Below are 21,001 nucleotides of genomic sequence, written 5' to 3' on the forward strand. Positions count from 1 at the left end.
TTCTTTGTCTGTCTCAGTTGCCTGCTTTTGACTCCGTTGTTTTCCTCCTTACTCTAGTGTTTTTCCTGCCCAGGTGATTTTGGTCTCAGAGTGTCCTGATGGGCTTTCTGATGGGAGTTGGATCGTTCCCCTGCATACTTGAGGGGACTCTTTTATATTTGTGAATGTATGAAATGCAGCAACTAAAGTCTGGTGGGTTACGTTGTTGACTAGATCATAATTTAAAACTTATTTAAAAACGGAATTTTCAGCAACCTGGACGGGTTCCTTGAGGAGTTTGCAGACATCTCTAAGGAAGATCAAATAAAAAAACTGCACGATCTACTGGGTCCTCACATGCTGCGGAGACTGAAAGCAGATGTGTTCAAAAACATGCCTGCCAAAACGGAACTGATTGTTCGAGTGGAGCTCAGTCAAATGCAAAAGTAAGTTTCGAATACTCATGCTAACATGGACTTAAGAAAAAGATCAGCCTAATGAGTGCAATATTAGCAGGACTAATATCAGCAATTATTCTAATAATATTTATTTGATAGTCACTGATGCCGTTATAATTATTGTTATTATTAGTTTTAGTAGCAGTAGTAATAATAGTATTATTGTTCTTATTTAAATAGCCGCATTACAAACATCACAGTTTAGAAATATTTTACTTAAATTGAACATTTTCTAATGAATTTAAATTGACACAGCCTTGTAAGAAAGTATTCAGATATTACACATTCGTTCACATTGCAGTTATAAGTCACTATACTTAATAAGCATCAGTAACATAGCTTTCATCAACCTGCATGGTATATTTGTTATATTTTACTGACTGTTTACACTTCCTCTCTCAGCTCTATGGTACATTGTTGGTGGCAAACATGCTGATCATTACTAACAAACTTTGATGGTGTATTGAGCTAACACAAAAAATGTGCCTTAATTAATCTAAATCCATGGTTAGCTTCAGGAAACATGTCAACCCCAACTTTGCCAAAGACAGTAGAGATACCTGATGCAGAGGAAGCAAAGCTATGCCCCAGCTGCCTCTTTCAGGTTGTACTGCCATGCTACCTAAAGGCCACCGACATTCCAAGCAGATGGTTTGCTACAGTCTAGTGGAGCAGAGTAGATGTGATATATTCTCAAAACTAACAGCTGCGGCCAGTGCAGGTAAGATCGGTGCGGCGGGGGGGAGGGGGGATGGGTGGTCGATTTAGACAGACGATGACAAGGGAAAATTAAATATCAATTTAATTTTACCTGGTTATTGTCCGTCAAAATCCCCCCCCCTCCCCCAAATTGGCCTCACCACACTTACTTGCAGCGGCTGAAAACTAGCTCTTGTTTGACTTCTTCTTGAAGGACATTAACTGAACACATACCTTTTAGGTCTATTGAAACAGTTAATATAGAAATAGCCAAAAAAGTGGAGATAAAACCAGCGCCCTATTTACAAGAGGGTGCTAACATGCATAATGGCATGTTAGCACACTTTTTCCCATCACCTCCCTTTGCATCTATGCAAAAGGGAGGTGTTACTGGGCGTATCACGGATGGACAACCTTGAAAATATCGCTGATGTTTACATTGCAACATTTACAAGGCAGCTCACATGGTTTTAGCACACATTCGATTTTGGCGAAAACAGAAGTTTTTGCCAAAATCGAACGTCTGCTAAAGTCCTGACTTAGCCATCCCTAACGTAGAGGGTTGGCTATGCTGATACAACCCTGTGGGTCGTATCAGCAAGGTATCAGCAAGGTTATTGCCGTTTTGTAGGGAACATCGCTGGAAAACCAGCGATGTTCCCTGAAAAAGGGCGATAACCTCGCTATCTCTGGAATTTTTATCACCCTGGAGAAACGCTACCAGGGCGATAAATTCCAAAGATAGCCTGCGATAATATTGTTATCGCTAAGCACGGCCAGCGATAATTATCGCTGGTCGTTGATAATATGCCCCTAGGTTGGCTAACAGAGCATTTAAGGTCTATTGCTTGATCTAATTAGCATTTACTTGTCCTCATTCTACAGTATCTGCTGTATCAGACTGTCCAGAGCTGTCCTTTATTAGTGACTTATTAATTTGGAAAGAGAGATCTACAGTAAGAGACTTTATCTACGGGGAAGGTGGGTGTTGTCGGGGGTAGAACACTCCTTCAAATCCCTTAATTGGGTTTTAATACCATGGATTTCTCCCTCCTCATAGCAGAGGAATCCATATTAGTAAATGCACTTACTCTTGACAGGAAGTTTTCTGTGAGTTTCTGGCAGGTGTAAATTTAAGCATGTTTATGTACACACAAATCTACGACCTTAAAGATCTTTGTGAATAGAGCTTGTTTCTTCATTTACCCACAGCCGATTGTTGTATTTCAACGAGTTCTCATGTATAAGGCATCCATTACCTCCATCCAGAATGAGTCCACCATCACAGGTCTTTCTTTTCCAAAAGTCTTTTGAGAGTAAACATTCAACAGGCTACACTACAAAAAATATGATGCCACACCTTAGCAGAAGCTCTGTGCTAGGAGTACCCTACAATTTCCGCTGTCTGCTATTCTTGCTTTACATATTTATCTTTCATTCAGGAAGTACTACAAGTTTATATTAACTCGAAATTTTGAAGCACTGAACTCAAAGGGTGGTGGAAATCAGGTTTCACTTCTCAATATCATGATGGATCTGAAAAAATGCTGCAATCACCCATACCTGTTTCCTGTTGCTGCAGTGGTAAGTTTGCATTTATACAGTGACGTGTAAAACTTTACAATGTAATTGTTGACTGATTACATCTATGTGAAACTAATTAACTGGGGTTAATCGTTGTGTAAAACCAAATGCATTCTTTGAATATGTTTCCTAAATAATTTAAGAAATAAAGCCCTCTGTTGAATGTAGACCATTTGAGAGACAAATAAACTCGTTGAAATGTTATTAGTTGACAAAGGGAAACCATCAGCAATCATACAAAGGTCCTGAATTACAAAGGTTTTAGTGCAAATTTCATGCACAAAACAACAACAAAATGTATCACTCAAACTTTCACATTATTCACAGAATCAGGATACTTGAATATTTTAAAGTACAAAATGCAGTTAATTCAGCAATAAGTCTGCTATTAAGTAGTTTTTGTACATGTAGGACTATCCCTAGGAAATGGGGTACTGTAATGTTCTGAGCACCGATAAACACATGCATTGTGCATGTAGTTTCCTATACTGGAAATGTATTTAGTAACATGATGAAGCAAGAGACAAAAACAATTAAAACAACAATTTAGAAAGCATTCATTTCCATCCTGTACACTCCCATAAATGTCCTACCATGAAAGAAGTACCAGGGATAACAGGGCGAGGAACATGAGCAGTCCTGGAAGTCTACGATTTGATAAGATTTCTAACTAGGATCTAAGTACATCTCTGAAACTTCTGAAGTGTCTGTAAGTCATAGGCATACATCTATGATTCATAGAATTTGAACTTTTCAAGAGAAGATTTGTGAAGGGAACGAAAAGGCTTTTTTACCATAATGTCTTCCAGTCTGACAAATGGCCTATATACATCAGGTAAATGTGAACACAAGAGGCAGAGTAAGATAAAATGAGAGCTTCTACATCACAAATCACTAAAGACAACATTTTGACAATTGGAAAGCATTAGGAGGAAGGCAATTAACTAATTTCATTTAAAAAAAACACCTTTCAAACATGAGAATAAAGAATTGTCTAATGCCTTAAAAATGTACAGTAACCTTTTGATGCTTGAACTCGTCATGATTTGGTTGATTTGTGCCTTTTCTCTGCAGTATTCAAAATTACAAATTAAAGCAGTATTTGGTTTGCCTCATCAATTACAATAATTCAATTCACTATATATGGTTTGCAGCCCGGACATCATAGTTCATGACAATAATTAGAATGACGTAGAATGGTAGAAGGATAACTGTGAATCACTGTCATGTCTTTCTCAATGGGGTTCTGAGTGATTCTGTGGGGTTTGTTTGTGAGAGTCTTGTGCCGCTGGAGTGTCCCTTTTTTCAACACTCCGGGGGCGCAAACCTTTCAGTCATTTTTGTGAGGTGACGCAAAGCCACTCTGAGTGGCTTTGCATGGCCTCATAGATATGGAGTAAGCCAAAGCTGTGTAAGTCGCCGCCTTGCTTACTCTGCATCAAGGAGGGATTCCCTGGGCGTTGCAGTAGGTTTTCGCACGCAACACCCATGGATTTTGACGCTGCCCCAGATTTACTTAATCAGGTAAACCTGGGGCAGCGACAAAACCTTACACCTTCCCGGAGCAGGCGCAACGAGGAGAAATATTTTTTATTCCTCCTCATTTTTTCTCTTTCTATCTGTGCTGCATTCTGCAGCACAGATGGAAAGAGGAAAACATCTCTAGGGATTATTTTTGTACAGGTATGTGCCCTTCCCTGCACAAAAACAATCCTGCCTGCAATGGAGGCACCCTTGCACCATGGTGTAAGGGTGCGTATGTTGGCGCTAGGCATCAAAATGTGCACTGGTCAGAGGGAAAGGACAACAATGCACTGTATTTCATAAATACAGTGTATTCCTGCCCTTACACATTGGTGCAGTGTAGAGCAGCAAGAAGACGTGCTGCCCTACGCCAATTCCTCATAAATTATGGTCCCTTAGAGTGAAACTCAAGTTTCTATGATGTCAATTAAAACCGGAGGTGAAAAACATCCCTATTATTCACTACTACTGATTTACAATTTTATATTATGCATGTCACCCAAACCTTCCTTCACTGTTTAAATGAGCAGTGCAGGGGAGGAGGAGTCATCGGTGAGTTAAGCACACATTACCTCACCTTCCTGTGCCCTTTCACCTCATGTAGTAAGTACATTAGAAGTTACCTAGTGTTATCCCCCCCAACCCAACTACCCACATGTCATCATTTTTCTCAGCCATCAAATTAAAACCAAATACCAGGAATTCTGCCACTCACACACCACCATCACCAACTCTCCATAGGTGGTGGGAGAAAGTGATTGGTGGTGTGACAGCACCACCTACGTTCCCCTGAATTCCTTATGTAAATAGAGAAGGTATTGTGGCAAAAGGTGGATGAGGTACTAGACTGTCATTTACCATTCCATACCTTCACTCAGGTTTCTATTAACCCAGGCCAGACATGGACATTTGGTTTTTTTCTGATAATTTCAAGCAGAAGTACTTTACAGGTTTTACATCAAAATGTATATGATGGAGTTGTACTAAATGGGGATTAAAGCGCTATATGGGAGAGATTACGTTGAGTGAGAAATTGCATGACTTTTTCATGCGTTACATGGAACATTACGCCTTAGAATCCAGCGAGTGATTATTAGGCACTAGAACCATATAATATTAAATCTGTTGGAGTAGTACAGATGGGGACACTACTTGAGTTGCTTAGATGGTCTATCAGGATTTATTTGAAGGTGCATATGTAGGTAGGAGCACACGTCTCAGCGGAGGATTTATGGAAGACACTAGTGATGAGTCGGGTGTTGGGAGTGTGATGAAAGGATGCATCCAGTATTGTTAACGCAGAGGTCTGTGGAAGAGAGGAGCGGTGGAAGCAAAAAACAATAAAACATGAACACAAGAACACAAGAATGAGAAGTTTGTTTTAAGAACCCTGTAATACTGTAAACAAGTCAAGAAGGTTTAGGTAGAATTGGGATGGATGAATATGGAAAAAAGTAGAAAAAAACAAATGTTTTTCAGGTTCTCAAGAAAGGGGCAATCGAAGAAACATACAAAATTAACATGATGTTTATTTGTTGTCAATTAGAACGTAATTCATAAGGAATGGAAATGGGCATGCCTTCCCAAAAGTATGTATTCTCTTCTCTCATTATAAATGTTAGGGAATGCTGATGCCACCTGATGATATCCAGTGTTCAGGGTTTTATATAAAACTCAACCGGAGGAACTGTTTTGTTTACAAGAAAGAGCTTATAAAAAAGCAATATGCATTTATCAGAGTTATTTATATGATTCTACACAGGAAGCTCCGGTTTTACCAAATGGATCTTATGATGGGAGTTCCCTGGTTAAGTCCTCTGGAAAATTGATGCTGCTACAAAAGATGCTCAAAAACCTAAAAGATGGTGGACATCGAGTTTTGATCTTCTCCCAGGTAACAGGAAATAGTGTCAAACCTTCTCAATAAGTGATTTGCTCCTAAATATGCAAGTAGATATTGTACAAAGTTATACAGAATTACATGCCACGAATAACACAAACTCATGCTTGCATGTAGAGACATATTGATACTGTTACCACAGTATTCTAAAGCAGGCATATAGTACCAGGGGCTGAATTACAGGCTCTGTGCTAATGTTTGTTCATCGCATGTAATTGGTGTTATTACTCCAGTACCCTGCATATTGTTCAAAGCACAGCCATATTTTGAGCAACGAAAACCTCTGTACTGCGGCAACCTAAAACTGAAGGGACTGTTTAAGTTTTCAATTTATAAACAATTTGCACTTTCACATTTACTAGTTGTAATACGACTTGTAAAGATAGTTGCACTTTTGCATAAAAATTGCAACCTGTGGACCAGATTTACTTAAAAAACATGTAACTCAGTGCAGGAACCAAAATTGCACTGCTGCATTGCGGAAAGGGGGAAAGAAGGGTAGCACCATATCTACTAATGGTGCCTTTACTTTCATGTGCTGCTCTGGTGAACCTTTACCTACCTTGAGCAATGCAGACAACCTTACACCACAGTGTGCACAATGTCTAGCATATGTTTTCTACTGGAAGGGTATCCAAGGGTGCACAGTCTTGATAAATCTGGCCCAATATGCTTAAATCACCTTCAACTACAACAGTTTAACTCAATTCTTATTAGCAACTGTAAAGACATTTTTTGTGCTCAGATTATGCCCGTGTTGCATAGCCTAAGTACATTTTGCACACCATTGTAATGTAGTGCAAAAATGGCTTGAAATTAATATGCATGCTGTGCACAAACCTTTCCACACACCATGTAATCTGTCTTTGTATAGTATCTTCCTTGTGGAGCATGAATTGAGCACAGATATGCTTATCTAAAAACTTCACTCCATATCATCACACACATTGTTTCAAGACAAGACCTGAATGTTCATTTGACAACCTAATGCATTCTGGGAGTTGTAGTCTGGGTTTGCTTACATTCAACTACTTAGACTAACTAACCAAAAAGCAATGATTTATGCATTAAAAGTTAAAGGGTGGACACAGAGTCCGTGATGACATTGAGTGGGGTGGTCATTCTATCTGCAGATATGCGTACCAATGGAAGTTCACAAGTTCTAGTTCCATTTCAACTTTCATACTGTCAATGTCAACAAAATAATCTTTTTTATAGCATCGAAAGAGACAGCTCAGTTTGTTGTATTTGCAACACTATTGTAGGAGGTGTTGGTTGGTTTTCTGCTTCTTGTTATCACTTCATTATTTTCCTTCTCCTTCTTCCACTTTTCTTTTATTTATCATTTCCCTTCCTTTCTGTTCTCTTCCTATTTTTATTCTTTTCCTTTACATGTTTATTTGCATGTTGGGGGAATGCACCCTAGATATGTTATATGAAAATTATGTAAAGCCTCTGCTGAGATTTGCTTATGAAGAATAGTTTGTATTTGATAAACGGCGGGAGTATTTAAAAAAAAATAGACTGCCCTGCAATCATACATGGTATGTGATGTTAGAATATTTCTAATAGACCATGAAGTATGGATGGTTATCTCTGAGTTTGGAGACAAATACAACAGATTTTTAGCTGAATCAAATATGAACCGGGTTGATGGTAGGATGTTTATGGAGAGTGGTTATCGATGTGGAGGTGGTGAGGTTTGAGGTCACTTTCAATGCAGCTCCCTTGATGAAACAGAAATGTAATTGTAGACATTCCCAAGTTGGTCCTAACATGAGAGGAACCACAGAAGGCTTATCAATGCCCAGGAAGTGTTGATTGGCAAAGTGGGGTGCACCGAAATAAGGTTCTCAGCAAGGTAAGACTGCTATGCTGTGAATTGTTTTAAAAAGGGAAGAATTTGTGTCACACTCTTGCTTTGGCAGGTAGCCAATCTACTTCCTGCCTGTGAAAGGAGCCAGGATAGTTATGTCTGGCAAATGTTACAACATTGACAAAGGGGCAAGAAGGCATGCAATGGGAGTCTAAGTAAAAAAAGTGTTACAATCACCTGCTGTTGCCATGGTGTTAATGAGCATCTTGGTGGCTTGACATGGGATAAGGGGTGAATTGTGTGGATATTAAGCAGTAGTACTATGGCTCCCATGACTGCGCTAGACATGAAGGACCTGAAAATGACGCTAGAATTGTAGAGAAATGCTGAGCTTTTGATGTACGTGGAATGGATTGAGAGTGTCAAAGAAATAGAATGGAGTGGACCGCATAGTTGAAGCAGAATTTGCAGAGTAGTAGAGGACTCACTCCATTATTTTAGTAATTGAGTTTGGGTATCAAAGACACCCCACTTATGAGTAATGCCTTGATCAAAGGCAGGATATGAGGGGTGAGTGTGCAAAGGCAGAACATTATTAGACAGTGGAGAGATTAAATGGATCAAAAGGAGGAGATGGTGTCTCCTAGGGAGGTGATATAGAGGGAGAAAATCACGTGTAAAATGCTGAAGTGATAGGGATGATAAGCAAAGAGAATGGTCAATTGGAGAGTTGTAAAGAAAATAGGTCCTGGGCTTTCTGCCATTGAGTAATGGTGAAAGAGTAATTAGCATGGAAGTGTATTTGATGGTGCTGAAAGCTGTGGAAATGTCCTGGAGGCCAAGGATACTGGTAAAATGTTTCTGATGGGCATAGATATTAACGTTGTACCTGTAAGAGAAAACTGTCTGCATGCACGATCCTGTGCGCCTGCTGCATCCCAGCCTGCTGGTCCCTGGACCCGTCCGGCGCCCAGCGGTGATCGCCCGCCCCTGCACATCCAGGCCTCACTGCTCACCTGCCTCCAACGGCGTGTCTCCAAGAGGGCCCACCACGTGCTGGTGCAATCTGCCAGCCCGAGGGCCACAAGCTTGGCAGCCCCCTCAGCCGATCGCTGGCTTCCGCGCAACAGGCCCCCAGAGCACCCAGCGGCACCGCACCGCAAAGTTGTATGTGTGCTGACTGCTTCCTTTGGCCTACAGGTCTAGCAGGTCTCACACAAATCATATCCATTCCAGACCTCCAAGCCTAGAGCATCATCGCAGGCTGCACACCTGCTCAACTCTTCAGGTGGGTATACCTCAGTGTACCACAAGTCACCGTCCAGCCTCCAGGCCACTGCATCATCGCAGGCTGCACACCCGTTCAGCTCTTTCGATGGGCCTAGCTCAGTGCATCGCAAGTCATCGTCCCATGGGTATACCCCAGAAGTCCGCCTCTAGCAGCCAACAGCATGTCCTCTGTAACGCCACTGGAGCCCTCCACAGTAACGGGGCCACCCGTCCCAGGCAGGCCACTGGAAAGCCTGGGTGGAACGTCTGGAGACGTACTCCGAAGCGCTCAACATCCCAGCGCTGCGGCGGCGGCCCATGCAAAGGCGTGTGAGGAGTGTGAAGAAATGGCCCGGGCTCTGGGCTTGGTTCAGTTCTGGGCTCGGTTCAGTTCTGGGCTCAGGGTGTGGTTCCATTCCGGGCTCAGGGCGTTGTTCAGTTCCGTGCTGGCCACAAAAGTAACTATGGAGTGTGTCTCTGTTGTAGTGTCAGCACCACCTGGCCCTTAATATAAAATGTTACAATGTAGCAGGCACCCCGAGGGCGGGCTCTTCTAAGTGGATAAATAAAGGAGCGCAAGACTGCTCAGGGTCTTGGCTCATACATGCCAACTGTTTGTGTATCTTCATTGCCACAGCATAAGTCAAAGGCCTCGCCTGGCCCGGCCTGAACTTGACATCTGTGTCTGCACTATCCTTAGCCTAGGCCTACACATACGTGGCCACCCACCTTCAACTGCCAACATTACAGTGTTGTTGTTAGGCTTGCGGACCGGCGCAGACAGGCATGACAATGGTGTGCAGTAGGAGTGCAAGTGATGCAACTGCGCAGCGCGCACATGTAAATAGGCTCAGGGGAGGGAGGAGCAGCTGTGAGGCTACGTAATGCACATTTATCCCGCACATTTACCAGAAGCAATACATGGCAAACATGAATCAAAATTTGCACAAATCACACGCCACAAAACTTGTAAGTCTGCCAACACAGCATGCAGAACCACCAATTTACACAAATCTCACTTACCTCTCACAGGTGATCAAGGATATGCACTCTGCCCATGGATAATAACATCCCTCCGAGCCCTGAACACCCCGGTCCAGAGGCAGTACAATGTGGCCCACAAACGCACCAGGAATATTGTTGAGCGCACATTTGGCGTGTTTAAGTCATATGTCAGGTCCCTGGATATCACAAGTGGAAGACTGTGCCGTCCAGAAACTGTGCAAGATTATCATTGCATGTTGTGTATTGCACAACATATGTGTACGCACCAATGCCCCATGGATCCAGGTGCCACATGCACCGGACGATGATGAGGAAGATGAGGCAGGTGAACCACACCCCACTGCAGCTGCAGCAGGAATAGCCCAAAGGGACACAATCATTAACAATTTCTTCGCATGAGCACATCACATTGTGACTGTCCTTATCAATCATGGAACAGTACAATATGACCACATGAACATCATGTGCTAATAAATTCCCTGTGTGAATGTCAGTCCTCTGCATTAGCACATCACTCTGGCAAGTGTAAGTGCAACATTAAGTGCTAACAATCTCACGAATAGCAAATATATGGTGGGTATGTCACCTCTGTACAGAGAGGCTGTTTAGGGTGACACGTATTCGAAATGCCATTTCAGAGTGTGAAATGTATTACGTAATCCCACTCATCAGCGTTTCACATATGTACAAAAACATTACATGAAGGCTGTCATTGATGTCCCAAAAAAGACAACAGGGTGTCATTTGGGGTCAAATATGACATTTCGGGTGACCATTGGGGTCAGATATGAACCACCCTGATGCAGAGATGCACCCTGTGACTCAAGTCCCATAACATGAGCAACATGGACGTAGGGGGATGACGTCAGGGGTTGTTTGTGCACGTGGATGTGTCAGAGTGTGACCTGCTCCTTTACGGATGTGGTCCACACTCAGTCACCTCAGTGTTGTGCCGTGCACCATATCATGATAATTGGACTGCAGCCATGCTAATCATCATGCAGTGTCAATTGCATTGTCAGTGTGGCTCACTGACCCGCAGCTTTGCTGGGTTCAACACATGTGCATGGGTTTGTTGTGAGATTAGTGATGTGTGGGGAGGGCCCCCTCTGGGAATGTTGTTGACGGGGGCCTACTTGATGTTTCTATTTGTGCTGCAGTATGCCAATGAGATCAAGGACATGATCCAGAGCCATTGCTTTTTCTAAAATTTTGGAGAAGCACATCCACGGTGTACTTACTACATTCACGGAGAATAACAACTTACTCCATTTCTCCCAGTCGGGTTTCAGGGCTGGTCATTCTACCGAGTCCGCCCTCCTGGGAGTCACCGAGAGGATCAGGGAGCTCTTGGATGAGGGGCAAACGGTTGCGCTTGTCCTGCTTGACTTAAGCGCAGCCTTCGACACCATCTCACACAACAGACTGCTTGCCAGGCTGAGTGAGGATGGTGTCGGAGGTACAGCGCTGGACTGGATCGAGTCCTATTTGTGCAACCGGACGTTTCAGATCTCGTCCTCTCAGGCCCAGTCAAACACCTTTGTCTCGCCTCACGGCGTGCCTCAGGGCTCAATTTTGAGTCCGCTATTTTTTAACCTGTATCTTCGCCCCCTCGCCGATCTAGCAGAGCGAGTAGGTCTAGAACTCATGACCTATGCGGATGATTCGCAGATTATCTTTTCTCTTACCAACTCAGAGCCTTCATCCCCCTCTGCGCTGAAATTAGGTCTTCACGAAGTCTTCAGCTGGATGTCAACTAACCAGCTGAAGCTCAACGGGGAGAAGACGGAGATCCTTCTCCTTGGTAAAAACAGAGACCTGTGGCAGGATATCCACTGGCCGCCATCTTTGGGCGCTTTTCCCATCCCTGCGACCCAAGTCAGAAACCTTGGGGTGTGCATTGATGATTCACTATCAATGAAACAGCAGGTTAATAAAGTGGCTGGCACCTGTTTTACCATCCTTAAATGGCTGCGGAAGATTATCTGGATGCTGCCTGTCGATACCCAGAAGACCGTAGTCAACGCACTTATTACATCTAGGCTTGACTACGGTAACATCTTATACCTGGGTTCCAACTTAGCCGTGACCAGGCGGCTGCAGCTAGTCCAGAACTCCGCAGCCAGGCTGCTGTGTAAAATCCCAAGGACAGCAAGGATTTCCAAGCACCTTAAAGATCTACACTGGCTCAGGGTTGAGAGCCGGATTCGGTTCAAAGCCTTGACCTACATGTTCAAGATCAAGGCAGGAACCGCTCCAAAATATTTGCAAAATCTAGTCAGGCCCTACTCCCCGGTACGCAATCTTCGCTCTTCAAATGGAGCAAATTTTGTGGTCCCTAGATTTAAACTGGCCAGAGTGGGAGGGAAATCATTTTCCCATCTGGGTCCAGTCCTCTGGAACCCCCTTCCTCTAGCCTTACGAAAAGAGGAGAACTTTGCCAGCTTTAAGAAAGGCGCTAAAACCTGGCTTTTCAACAAATAATTATGGTCTTTTGGTTTTCGTTGCTTTCTGCGTTGTTTGGTCTCTTAGTCCTGGCGCCGGGAAACCCTTTGTGGGTATCTGTGCGCACTATAAATGCAAAAAATAAATAAATAAATAAATTGTGGGTGTGCACTGTGCTATACTTAATTGTGCATGTGTGCCACTGTACCCATCTCCCCCGTTCCCCCAGACCCTGGTCGTTACTTACCCTGTTGGGTCAGGTCATGTTGACCAGTGTCCGGTCCCCCAACTCCTGCCACCGTCTCCCCACTGATGACTGTGGACACCATTTCCTCCATCTCATCCAGCTCCTGCTATGGGGCTGGACTCCCACCTCCAGTCTGCATTGCTGCTTTCCAGTTGTTAGCGAGTTTCAGCTTGGTTTTGCGATTCACATCATTCCAGCTCTTCTTGGCACTTCACTCCGACTAAATTCACCTTGGCCACAATGGACTGCCACAGTGCATTTTTAGTTGCCAATGACACAGTGGAGGTAATGAACAGTTGTTCTTCTATCACCTCCGTGGTCAGGATCTTGTTTTCCTGCGGACTGAATCGCGAGTTCCTCTTCTTCTTCTCCTTGCCCTTCTCCTTCCCCGAGGTCCCTGGGTGGTCCTCCAGGGGGTTTGTGGGGTTCTGGTTGGCCTCTGTAGTTGCTCCAGCTTCCTCCATGGTGCTTCTCAGTAGTTTGGGTTTTGTTTTTATTTATTTTTTGTTTGCAGCTTTTATGATGATTTTTTTCAGCCTGATATGGTAATAGCAAGCCTGGCGCTGCTTATTGCTGATGTTTTTATCGCTGTTGGGCCCATCGCAACTTTTTTCACATTCTGGTTTCCTTTTTTATCGTCGTCCCGGTAATTTTAACGTGGACATTTGACGCATTATCAGGAAACTATCGCCTGTTGCCGGTGTGTTGAGAATACGCCATTAACACGGCGTTAGTTTCCCGCGACAGACGGCGTTATGTAAAATTGCGTTCACCTAGGTTGGCGATGATTATCGCCCGTTATTGAGAATATCCCCCTAAGTATCCATTCCATCAGAAACTCAATCTCTGCTCTAAACGTGTTAGCTGTTTACCATGATCTTTAGCTTCTCATCTGGTGTTTCACCCAGTTGCAAAAATAGCTACCTTTGCCAAAATTGACTGTAAACATTCTTTAACACGGCAGGCTTGTTCTCCCAGCTAGTTGTTAGAAATATTTGAATCAACCATGTGGTGATAAAGAGAGTCCTAAAGCAAGTCTGTCTATTGCAATTTCTGTGGCAATCTGAAAATAATGATTTGCCTCTTCATAAGACCCTAGCCCTACCAATTTTATTTATAGTGGGCCAATTATATTTATATAATTATGCAATTACTGTCAATTCTCATTTATTCAATACAAGCTTTATTAGAAAATAATAATAAATCAGCAAACTAGCTATTAGCACTTATTCTGCCACTATTGCATTTCTGATAGATACATCTGCCGTGTGGATTCCTCACCTCGTGAATATCCCCTTGCGTCAGCAACATTCGGAAATTCTTTTCGTAGCCTCGTGCCGACGTGGAATTGGACGTCATAGAGACATGGCATCGCTCGCGACTCCGCTGACGTCACTGACGCCTATAATAGGCCCACGCCGGCGTGATGACATCAGTTCCCTTTTTTCCGCGTCGTCGACGCTAACGGTTATCGGGAATCTCTGTAGCCAACTGGTACTTTGTTGCCTTTTTTGTTTCTCTTTTCTGCTTCTTTGTATCCTGTCTCTTCGAAGATGTCAACAAAGAAGACGGGCTTCAAGCCCTGCAGAGAATGCGGCAAAATGATGTCGATTACCGACCCGCACGATGACTGCATCTGGTGCTTGAGCTCCGACCACGAAGTCGATAGTTGTTCCTCTTGTCGTAAGATGAACCCGAAAGCTCTGAGGGAAAGAGAGGCCAAACTCCTGGTGGCAAAATTAAAAGCTGGTAAAGGAAGAACATCGAGGTCTCGTTCTCGAAGAGAAAGATCGAGGTCGAAGTCGAGGTCTAGATCTCGAGAGGAGTCGTCTTCGAGGTCGGCTTCGGATCATACTTCGAAGTCGAAGAAGAAACATAAGAAGAGGAGACATGAATCCCGACGTCGTTCTGGTAAGGAGTCGGATTCGAGATCGAAGTCACCGAAGAAGGTACGTTCCAAGGTGGTTACTCTGGATGTCTCTGAACCAGAAGGTGAGGCCTCACCTTGGGAGTCGCGTGTTCAGTCACCGACTCCGGCTCCGAATCCGTCTCCGGCGCCGTCCTCGGCCCGTGACGAAGTAGAGGTTCAAGTGGATGTGGATTCCGCGCCTACCGAAGAGCCGAATCCGATTCCTCCACAAGACCAGCCTGAGGGTTTCCAACCTCCATTTCCAACCCCAGGACAAGATCCATCTGCATTTCTTAATGCTATGTATGGTGTCTTTTCAAGGGCATGGTACCCCTCTGGTGCACCTTCTGGTCCCATGGGTCCGCTGGCTTTCAATCTATGAGTCCCTCACTCCTATCCTCCTGCACCTTTTATGCCTTATATGCCAGCCCCGACGCCGCCTTGGCAATTTCCGGCTCCACCGAGGCCGTCGACGCCGATTCCGACGTCACCCGCTCCAGAGCGACCTTGAGAACATCCGACTAAACCTTCGGATTCGATACCGACGTCGATCCCGATTCCGTCGGAGCCGTTGGTGGATCCGGCTGCAAGACGTGTGAAGGAGAGGTCCAGAAGAGAAGCTCAACGCCTTTTGGAGGAAAGAAGATATATAGAATCTCATCCTGATATAGAACAAGGTGAATGGGATGAAGATAGTTTTGATGAGCTAGCTGATGCTAGTAGTCTTGATTTCTCCCCAGAGTGGGAATTACCTTCAAGCTCTGATGCACCTTCTAAGGATGTCCAACCTTACCATATGGTTATGAGGAAGGCGGCAGATCTTCTTAAATTAACTTTACCTACAGTGGAGTTTAAGTCCAATCTTCTGACTGAGGTTTTACATTCTCCTAGTTCTATAATAGAACCGTTACTTCCATTTAATGACGCCTTGACAGAGCCCATTTTGGAAGTGTGTTTAAGAAGCCACTGTCAAATCCTGCGGTTTCCAAGAGTGTGGCAAGGAGATACAGGGTTGCACCTGAGGACCCTGCTTTTTTGACTTCTCATCCTTCACCAGAGAGTTTAGTCATTCAAGCTGCTTGCTCTAAAAAGAATGTAAGTGCCTTTCCCCAGGTTCCTTATGAAAAGGAGGCAAAGAAACAAGATCAGGTGGCTAAAAAGACCTTCTCCTCTGCAAGCATGGCTTTGAAGTCAACTAATGCCACTTGTCTGATGGGGAGATATGTACATGCCCTTATGGATTCTTTGCGTGTTCTAACTCCTAAAGTTCCTGATGCCAGCAGAAAAGATTTTGAGGAAGTGATCTCAGATGCGCAAGCAGCAGCTAGCCAAGTTATACAAAGTGGTCTGGACACTGCAGACTCTGTGGCACATATCATGGGTACTGCTGTCGGCACTAGAAGAGCTGCTTGGTTGAAATCCTCAGACTTTTCAGCGGATGTTCCTGCGACCTTATTGGATCTTCCTTTTGATGGGTCTGGCCTCTTTGGGAAGAAAGCTGATACAGCTCTTGAGAGATTTAAAGATAGTAGAGCAACTGCCAAATCTTTGGGTCTTCAAATAAGGAGCTCTTCAACCAACAAGAGATTCAGGGGTTTTGGTCGCTCTTCCTTTCGGAATTACTGACAAGGTCAACAGCAACAACAACAACAGCAGCAGCAGCAAAATTCCATGTACAGGTCGTACAGAGGAAAGCAAAGATCGCGTCCTCGTGGACGTCAGGCCTCTTCCTCTTCCACTTCCTCTAATCCCCCTGCCTCAGAAAAGCAGTCCTAGATCCGCCATTCAGGATCATGTGGGTCCGGTGGGGGGTCGGCTTACCCATTTTCTACAAGATTGGGAATCGGTTACATCAGATCTTTGGGTTCTCAATCTTGTGGAGAATGGGTATGCCCTTCCCTTTCGGGAATTCCCTCCCAATTACCCGCCTTGCCAAGGTTTTTGCACCAAGGAACATCTGTTACTTCTGCAGGAGGAAGTGCAGACTCTTTTAAGAAAGGGTGCGATAGAGGTGGTTCCAGAGCAGGAAAGGGGTCAGGGATGCTACTCCCGGTATTTCCTGATACCCAAGAAGGATGGCAGACTTCGTCCAATCCTGGATCTCAGGATCTTGAATCTCTATCTGAAGCAGGAGAAATTCAAGATGCTCACCCTTGCTCAGGTTCTTCAAGCGCTGCTAGAAGAAGACTGGATGGTGTCACTCGACTTGCAGGATGCATACTTTCACATCCCAATCCTGAAGTCACACAGGAGGTATCTCCGTTTTACGGTGGGATCGCAGCACTATCAGTTTGCGGTCCTTCCGTTTGGACTTACTACTGCGCCTCGAGTCTTCACCAAGGTGATGGCAGTGGTGGCGGCACATCTCAGAAGGTCAGGGATTCCTGTATTCCCTTATTTGGACGACTGGCTGATCAAAGCAGAGTCGTCAGAGATAGTGCTCCGTCATCTGCAAGAGACAACCCAGTTGTTGTACAGGTTGGGTTTTTCGATAAATGTACCCAAGTCTCACCTGGTGCCCTCCTAGCGCAATCTGTTCATAGGTGCTGTACTGGACACAACTGTATGTCGTGCATTCCCTCCTCCTCAAAGGATTCGCGACATACAGGAAATGATTCCTTAATTTTACAATGGAGCGGTCGTTCCAGTCTTGAAGGTCCTTCGCCTGCTCGGTCTGATGGCTTCATGTATTCTGTTGGTCAACCGTGCACGCTGGCACATGAGGGCGCTCCAGTGGCGCCTCCGCAGGCAGTGGTATCAGCACAACGGAGATCTCAGGGAGTCAGTGAGAATCTCCAGAGAAGCTGCGGCGGATCTGTCTTGGTGGGGCGTGGAAGGCAACCTGTCTCAGGGGAAGCCTTTTCAGTTGCCTCATCCGGTGGCCACAGTGATAACAGATGCATCCACTCTAGGGTGGGGTGCTCATCTGGGGGATCTGGAGATCAAGGGTCTTTGGTCTCCAGAGGAAAGGTTGCTTCATATCAACCTTCTAGAATTGCGGGCGATACGTTTGGCGCTCAAGGCCTTCCTCCCTTCCCTTCGTGGTCATTCAGTCCAGGTCCTGACGGACAACACGACCGCGATGTGGTACATCAACAAACAGGGAGGAGTGGGGTCGCAGTGTCTCTGCAGAGAGGCTCTGCGTCTCTGGTCCTGGGTTCAGGGCCATCAGATTTGTCTGATGGCAAATCATCTGGCCGGAGTTCTGAACGTTTGTGCAGACAGTCTCAGTCGGCAGTTCTCTGCTGACCACGAGTGGAGGCTTCACCCGGAGGTGGTTCACGGCATCTTTCAGATGTGGGGGGCTCCTCGGGTGGACCTGTTCGCCACTCGCGAGAATGCTCACTGCCTGTCTTTCTGCAGTCTCCAGTATCCGATGCAAGGAGCCTTGGGGGACGCGTTTCAGTTGAGTTGGGGAAATCAACTCCTTTACGCGTTTCCTCCCATACCTTTGATTCCTCGGGTTCTGAGGAAGATTTGCCAAGACCGGGCCCAAGTCATATTGGTCGCCCCGGACTGGCCAAGAAGGGTGTGGTATACAGATCTTCTCCACCTCTCCTCTCACCCGCCGCTCCGTCTCCCTCTCAGGGCAGACCTCCTCTCTCAGATGGAGGGGCAGGTTCTACACCCCCACCTCCAGACATTACACCTTCATGCCTGGAGATTGAACGGAGCAACCTGAATTCCTTTTCCCTCCCGCCTGACGTTGTGGATGTCATCTTGTCAGCCAGGCGTGACTCCACTAAGTCCATCTATTCTTATAGATGGTCAAAATTTGTCACGTGGTGTGGGGATAAATCTATTGACCCTTTGAGAGCCCATTTGTCTGAAGTTCTCCAGTTTGCCCTCTCTCTGGCGCAGCAAGGACTTGCTGTTGCCACAGTTAAGGGCTATCTTTCTGCGCTGTCGGCATTTCTCTGCTTGCCTGATCAGCCATCTCTTTTTAAGTCTCCTGTAGTTTTGAGGTTTTTGAAGGGCCTCACAAATAAGTTCCCTCCTACTCCTTTTATTGTGCCCCAATGGGACTTAAATCTTGTCTTGACTTTTTTGCTTCTTTTGAGCCTCTTCACAAATGTCCTTTGAGGCTTTTGACTCTGAAGACAGTCTTCCCCGTTGCAATAACCTCGGCAAGGAGGGTAAGTGAGCTTCAAGCTCTTAGTTCCAAGCCCCCTTTCTTGACCATTCATGCTGATCGAATGGTTCTTAGACCCAGGGCTGCTTTTCTTCCAAAGGTGGTTACTCCTTTCCACCTTGGTCAATCCATTACCCTCCCTACCTTTTATCCTCCCCCACGCCCTTCTAAGGATGAGGAGAGGTTGCACCGTCTGGACCCCAAAAGGGCGGTGTCCTTTTACTTGGACAGATCTAAAGACTTTTGTTTGGATGACCAGCTCTTCATTGGGTTTGCTGGCTGCAAGAAAGGAAGAGCGGTCCATAAAAGAACCTTGTCGAGATGGATCGACCTTTGTATAAAGATCTGCTACTCTTTGGCCGGTAAGGAACCACCAGAGGGTATAAGGGCTCATTCTACAAGGGCTAAGTCGTCAACCTCTGCATTGGCTAGAGGTGTTCCTGTAGAGGATATTTGTAGAGCGGCAACTTGGTCTTCCCTCCACACTTTCGCGAAGCATTACAGCTTGGATTCCGAGGTGAGGAGGGACGGTTATTTTGCACGCTCTGTCCTCCAGGATTTCCTGGTTTAGAAGAGTGGACACCCTCCTCCGGGAGTGGGGACTGCTGTGGGACTCTATTCACAAGGTGAGGAATCCACACGGCAGGTGTATCTATCAGAAGAACAAGTTACTTACCTTCGGTAACACTTTTTCTGGTAGATACAATATCTGCCTGTGGATTCCTCACTGACCCACCCGCCTCCCCGTTGTCCACTCTTCTATACCAGAGTTTATGTAATGTGTTTATTTTATTGTCAAGGAGTTGTTTATTTCAAATGTTTTATTGCATTTGCTTCACACTGTGTGTGTTACCTTGATATTTGTACTGCGTACACTGTGTATATGTCTACTGTCATTGGTCCGTCTGTGTGCCTCGAAGGCACGGAAAAAAGGGCGGAACTGATTTCATCACACCGACGTGGGCCTATTATAGGCATCGGTGACGTCAGCGGAGTCGCGAGCGATGCCGTGTCTCTATGACGTCCAATTCCACGTCGGCGCGAGGCTACGAAAAGAATTTCCGAATGTTGCTGACGCAAGGGGATATTCACAAGGTGAGGAATCCACAGGCAGATATTGTATCTACCAGAAAAAGCGTTACCGAAGGTAAGTAACTTGTTCTTCCAGCTTAAGGTGAATTTGGGTCTCTCTGCTTCCAACTTCTTTGTTGCATCATCTGTTCACCTCTGTAACTGCAGAGTATATGAATAGTAATCCTGGTTTGTGGTGTTGGCCGGTGTCTTCGTATTCAATTCTCAGTTTAGTAATATAGCAAAGTGCACCAAGGCATACTCCACCTGCACATATAGATTCAGATTTTGAACTTTCTGTTGCCAAGGTGTCATTGTAGTTACCCCACACTTTTAGCAGAACTCTATTCTAGACAGAATTTACGTGCATAGCTCCTGTCTGCATAATTAGTAAACCAAACCGTTTCCTCCCTTCTGTCCTTAGTTTGATGTAAGCTACTTTGACGTTTGCCCTTCACATGGGTCAAATATGAAAATATATTTTGCAAAGCTTCTTGAAGTACTGTATCTAAGTGTAGCAAGTGCCAACCAACTTTTTACTCTAGGACAACTCCAGTACAAGACCATCACTTTGAGATGGAATCTTAAACTAATTCAATGAGAACTGTGTTTAGGAAAAAGTGAATGAGAAGTCATGAAGAAGACTAATGGGGTAGTTTCGGAATCTCTATTTTAAATTGATGTGGCTCCCGCTTCCCCAGGTACTCAGTTCTATCTTCCTAGTTAGAAGTGGGTAAACTACCAGGTTTCTGATAGAGGTACCTCAGCTGGCGCTAGCATCAAAAACCCTTGAATTTTTGCGGTCCATCTGATTCAGTGCTGCTGGGTCACAGTGGCAGATCCCCTACCCTAATTAGGGTTGGACATCCATCACTGAATTTTTCTACCTGTGACTACAATGCAAGAAATGTGGTTCCAGACAGAAAAGCCATGGAGAGAAAGTTCCCTGCATTTCAGGGACAA

At 44.9% G+C, this 21,001-nt stretch overlaps 1 protein-coding gene across 1 annotated transcript in view; it reads left to right on the top strand.

Moving 5' to 3' along the window:
* The window catches only part of CHD5 (chromodomain helicase DNA binding protein 5), a 1,012,157-nt gene that overhangs the window by 563,733 nt on the left and 427,423 nt on the right, over window positions 1–21,001 (top strand). The window contains exons 18-20 of the mRNA XM_078640953.1: window positions 252–425; window positions 2,579–2,720; window positions 6,007–6,138. Of these exons, the coding sequence (XP_078497079.1) occupies window positions 252–425; window positions 2,579–2,720; window positions 6,007–6,138 (448 nt within the window). The remainder of the gene's footprint in view (window positions 1–251; window positions 426–2,578; window positions 2,721–6,006; window positions 6,139–21,001) is intronic.

This window comes from Lissotriton helveticus, chromosome 5_1 (genome assembly GCF_964261635.1).
Source record: "Lissotriton helveticus chromosome 5_1, aLisHel1.1, whole genome shotgun sequence".
Classification (NCBI taxonomy): domain Eukaryota; kingdom Metazoa; phylum Chordata; class Amphibia; order Caudata; family Salamandridae; genus Lissotriton; species Lissotriton helveticus.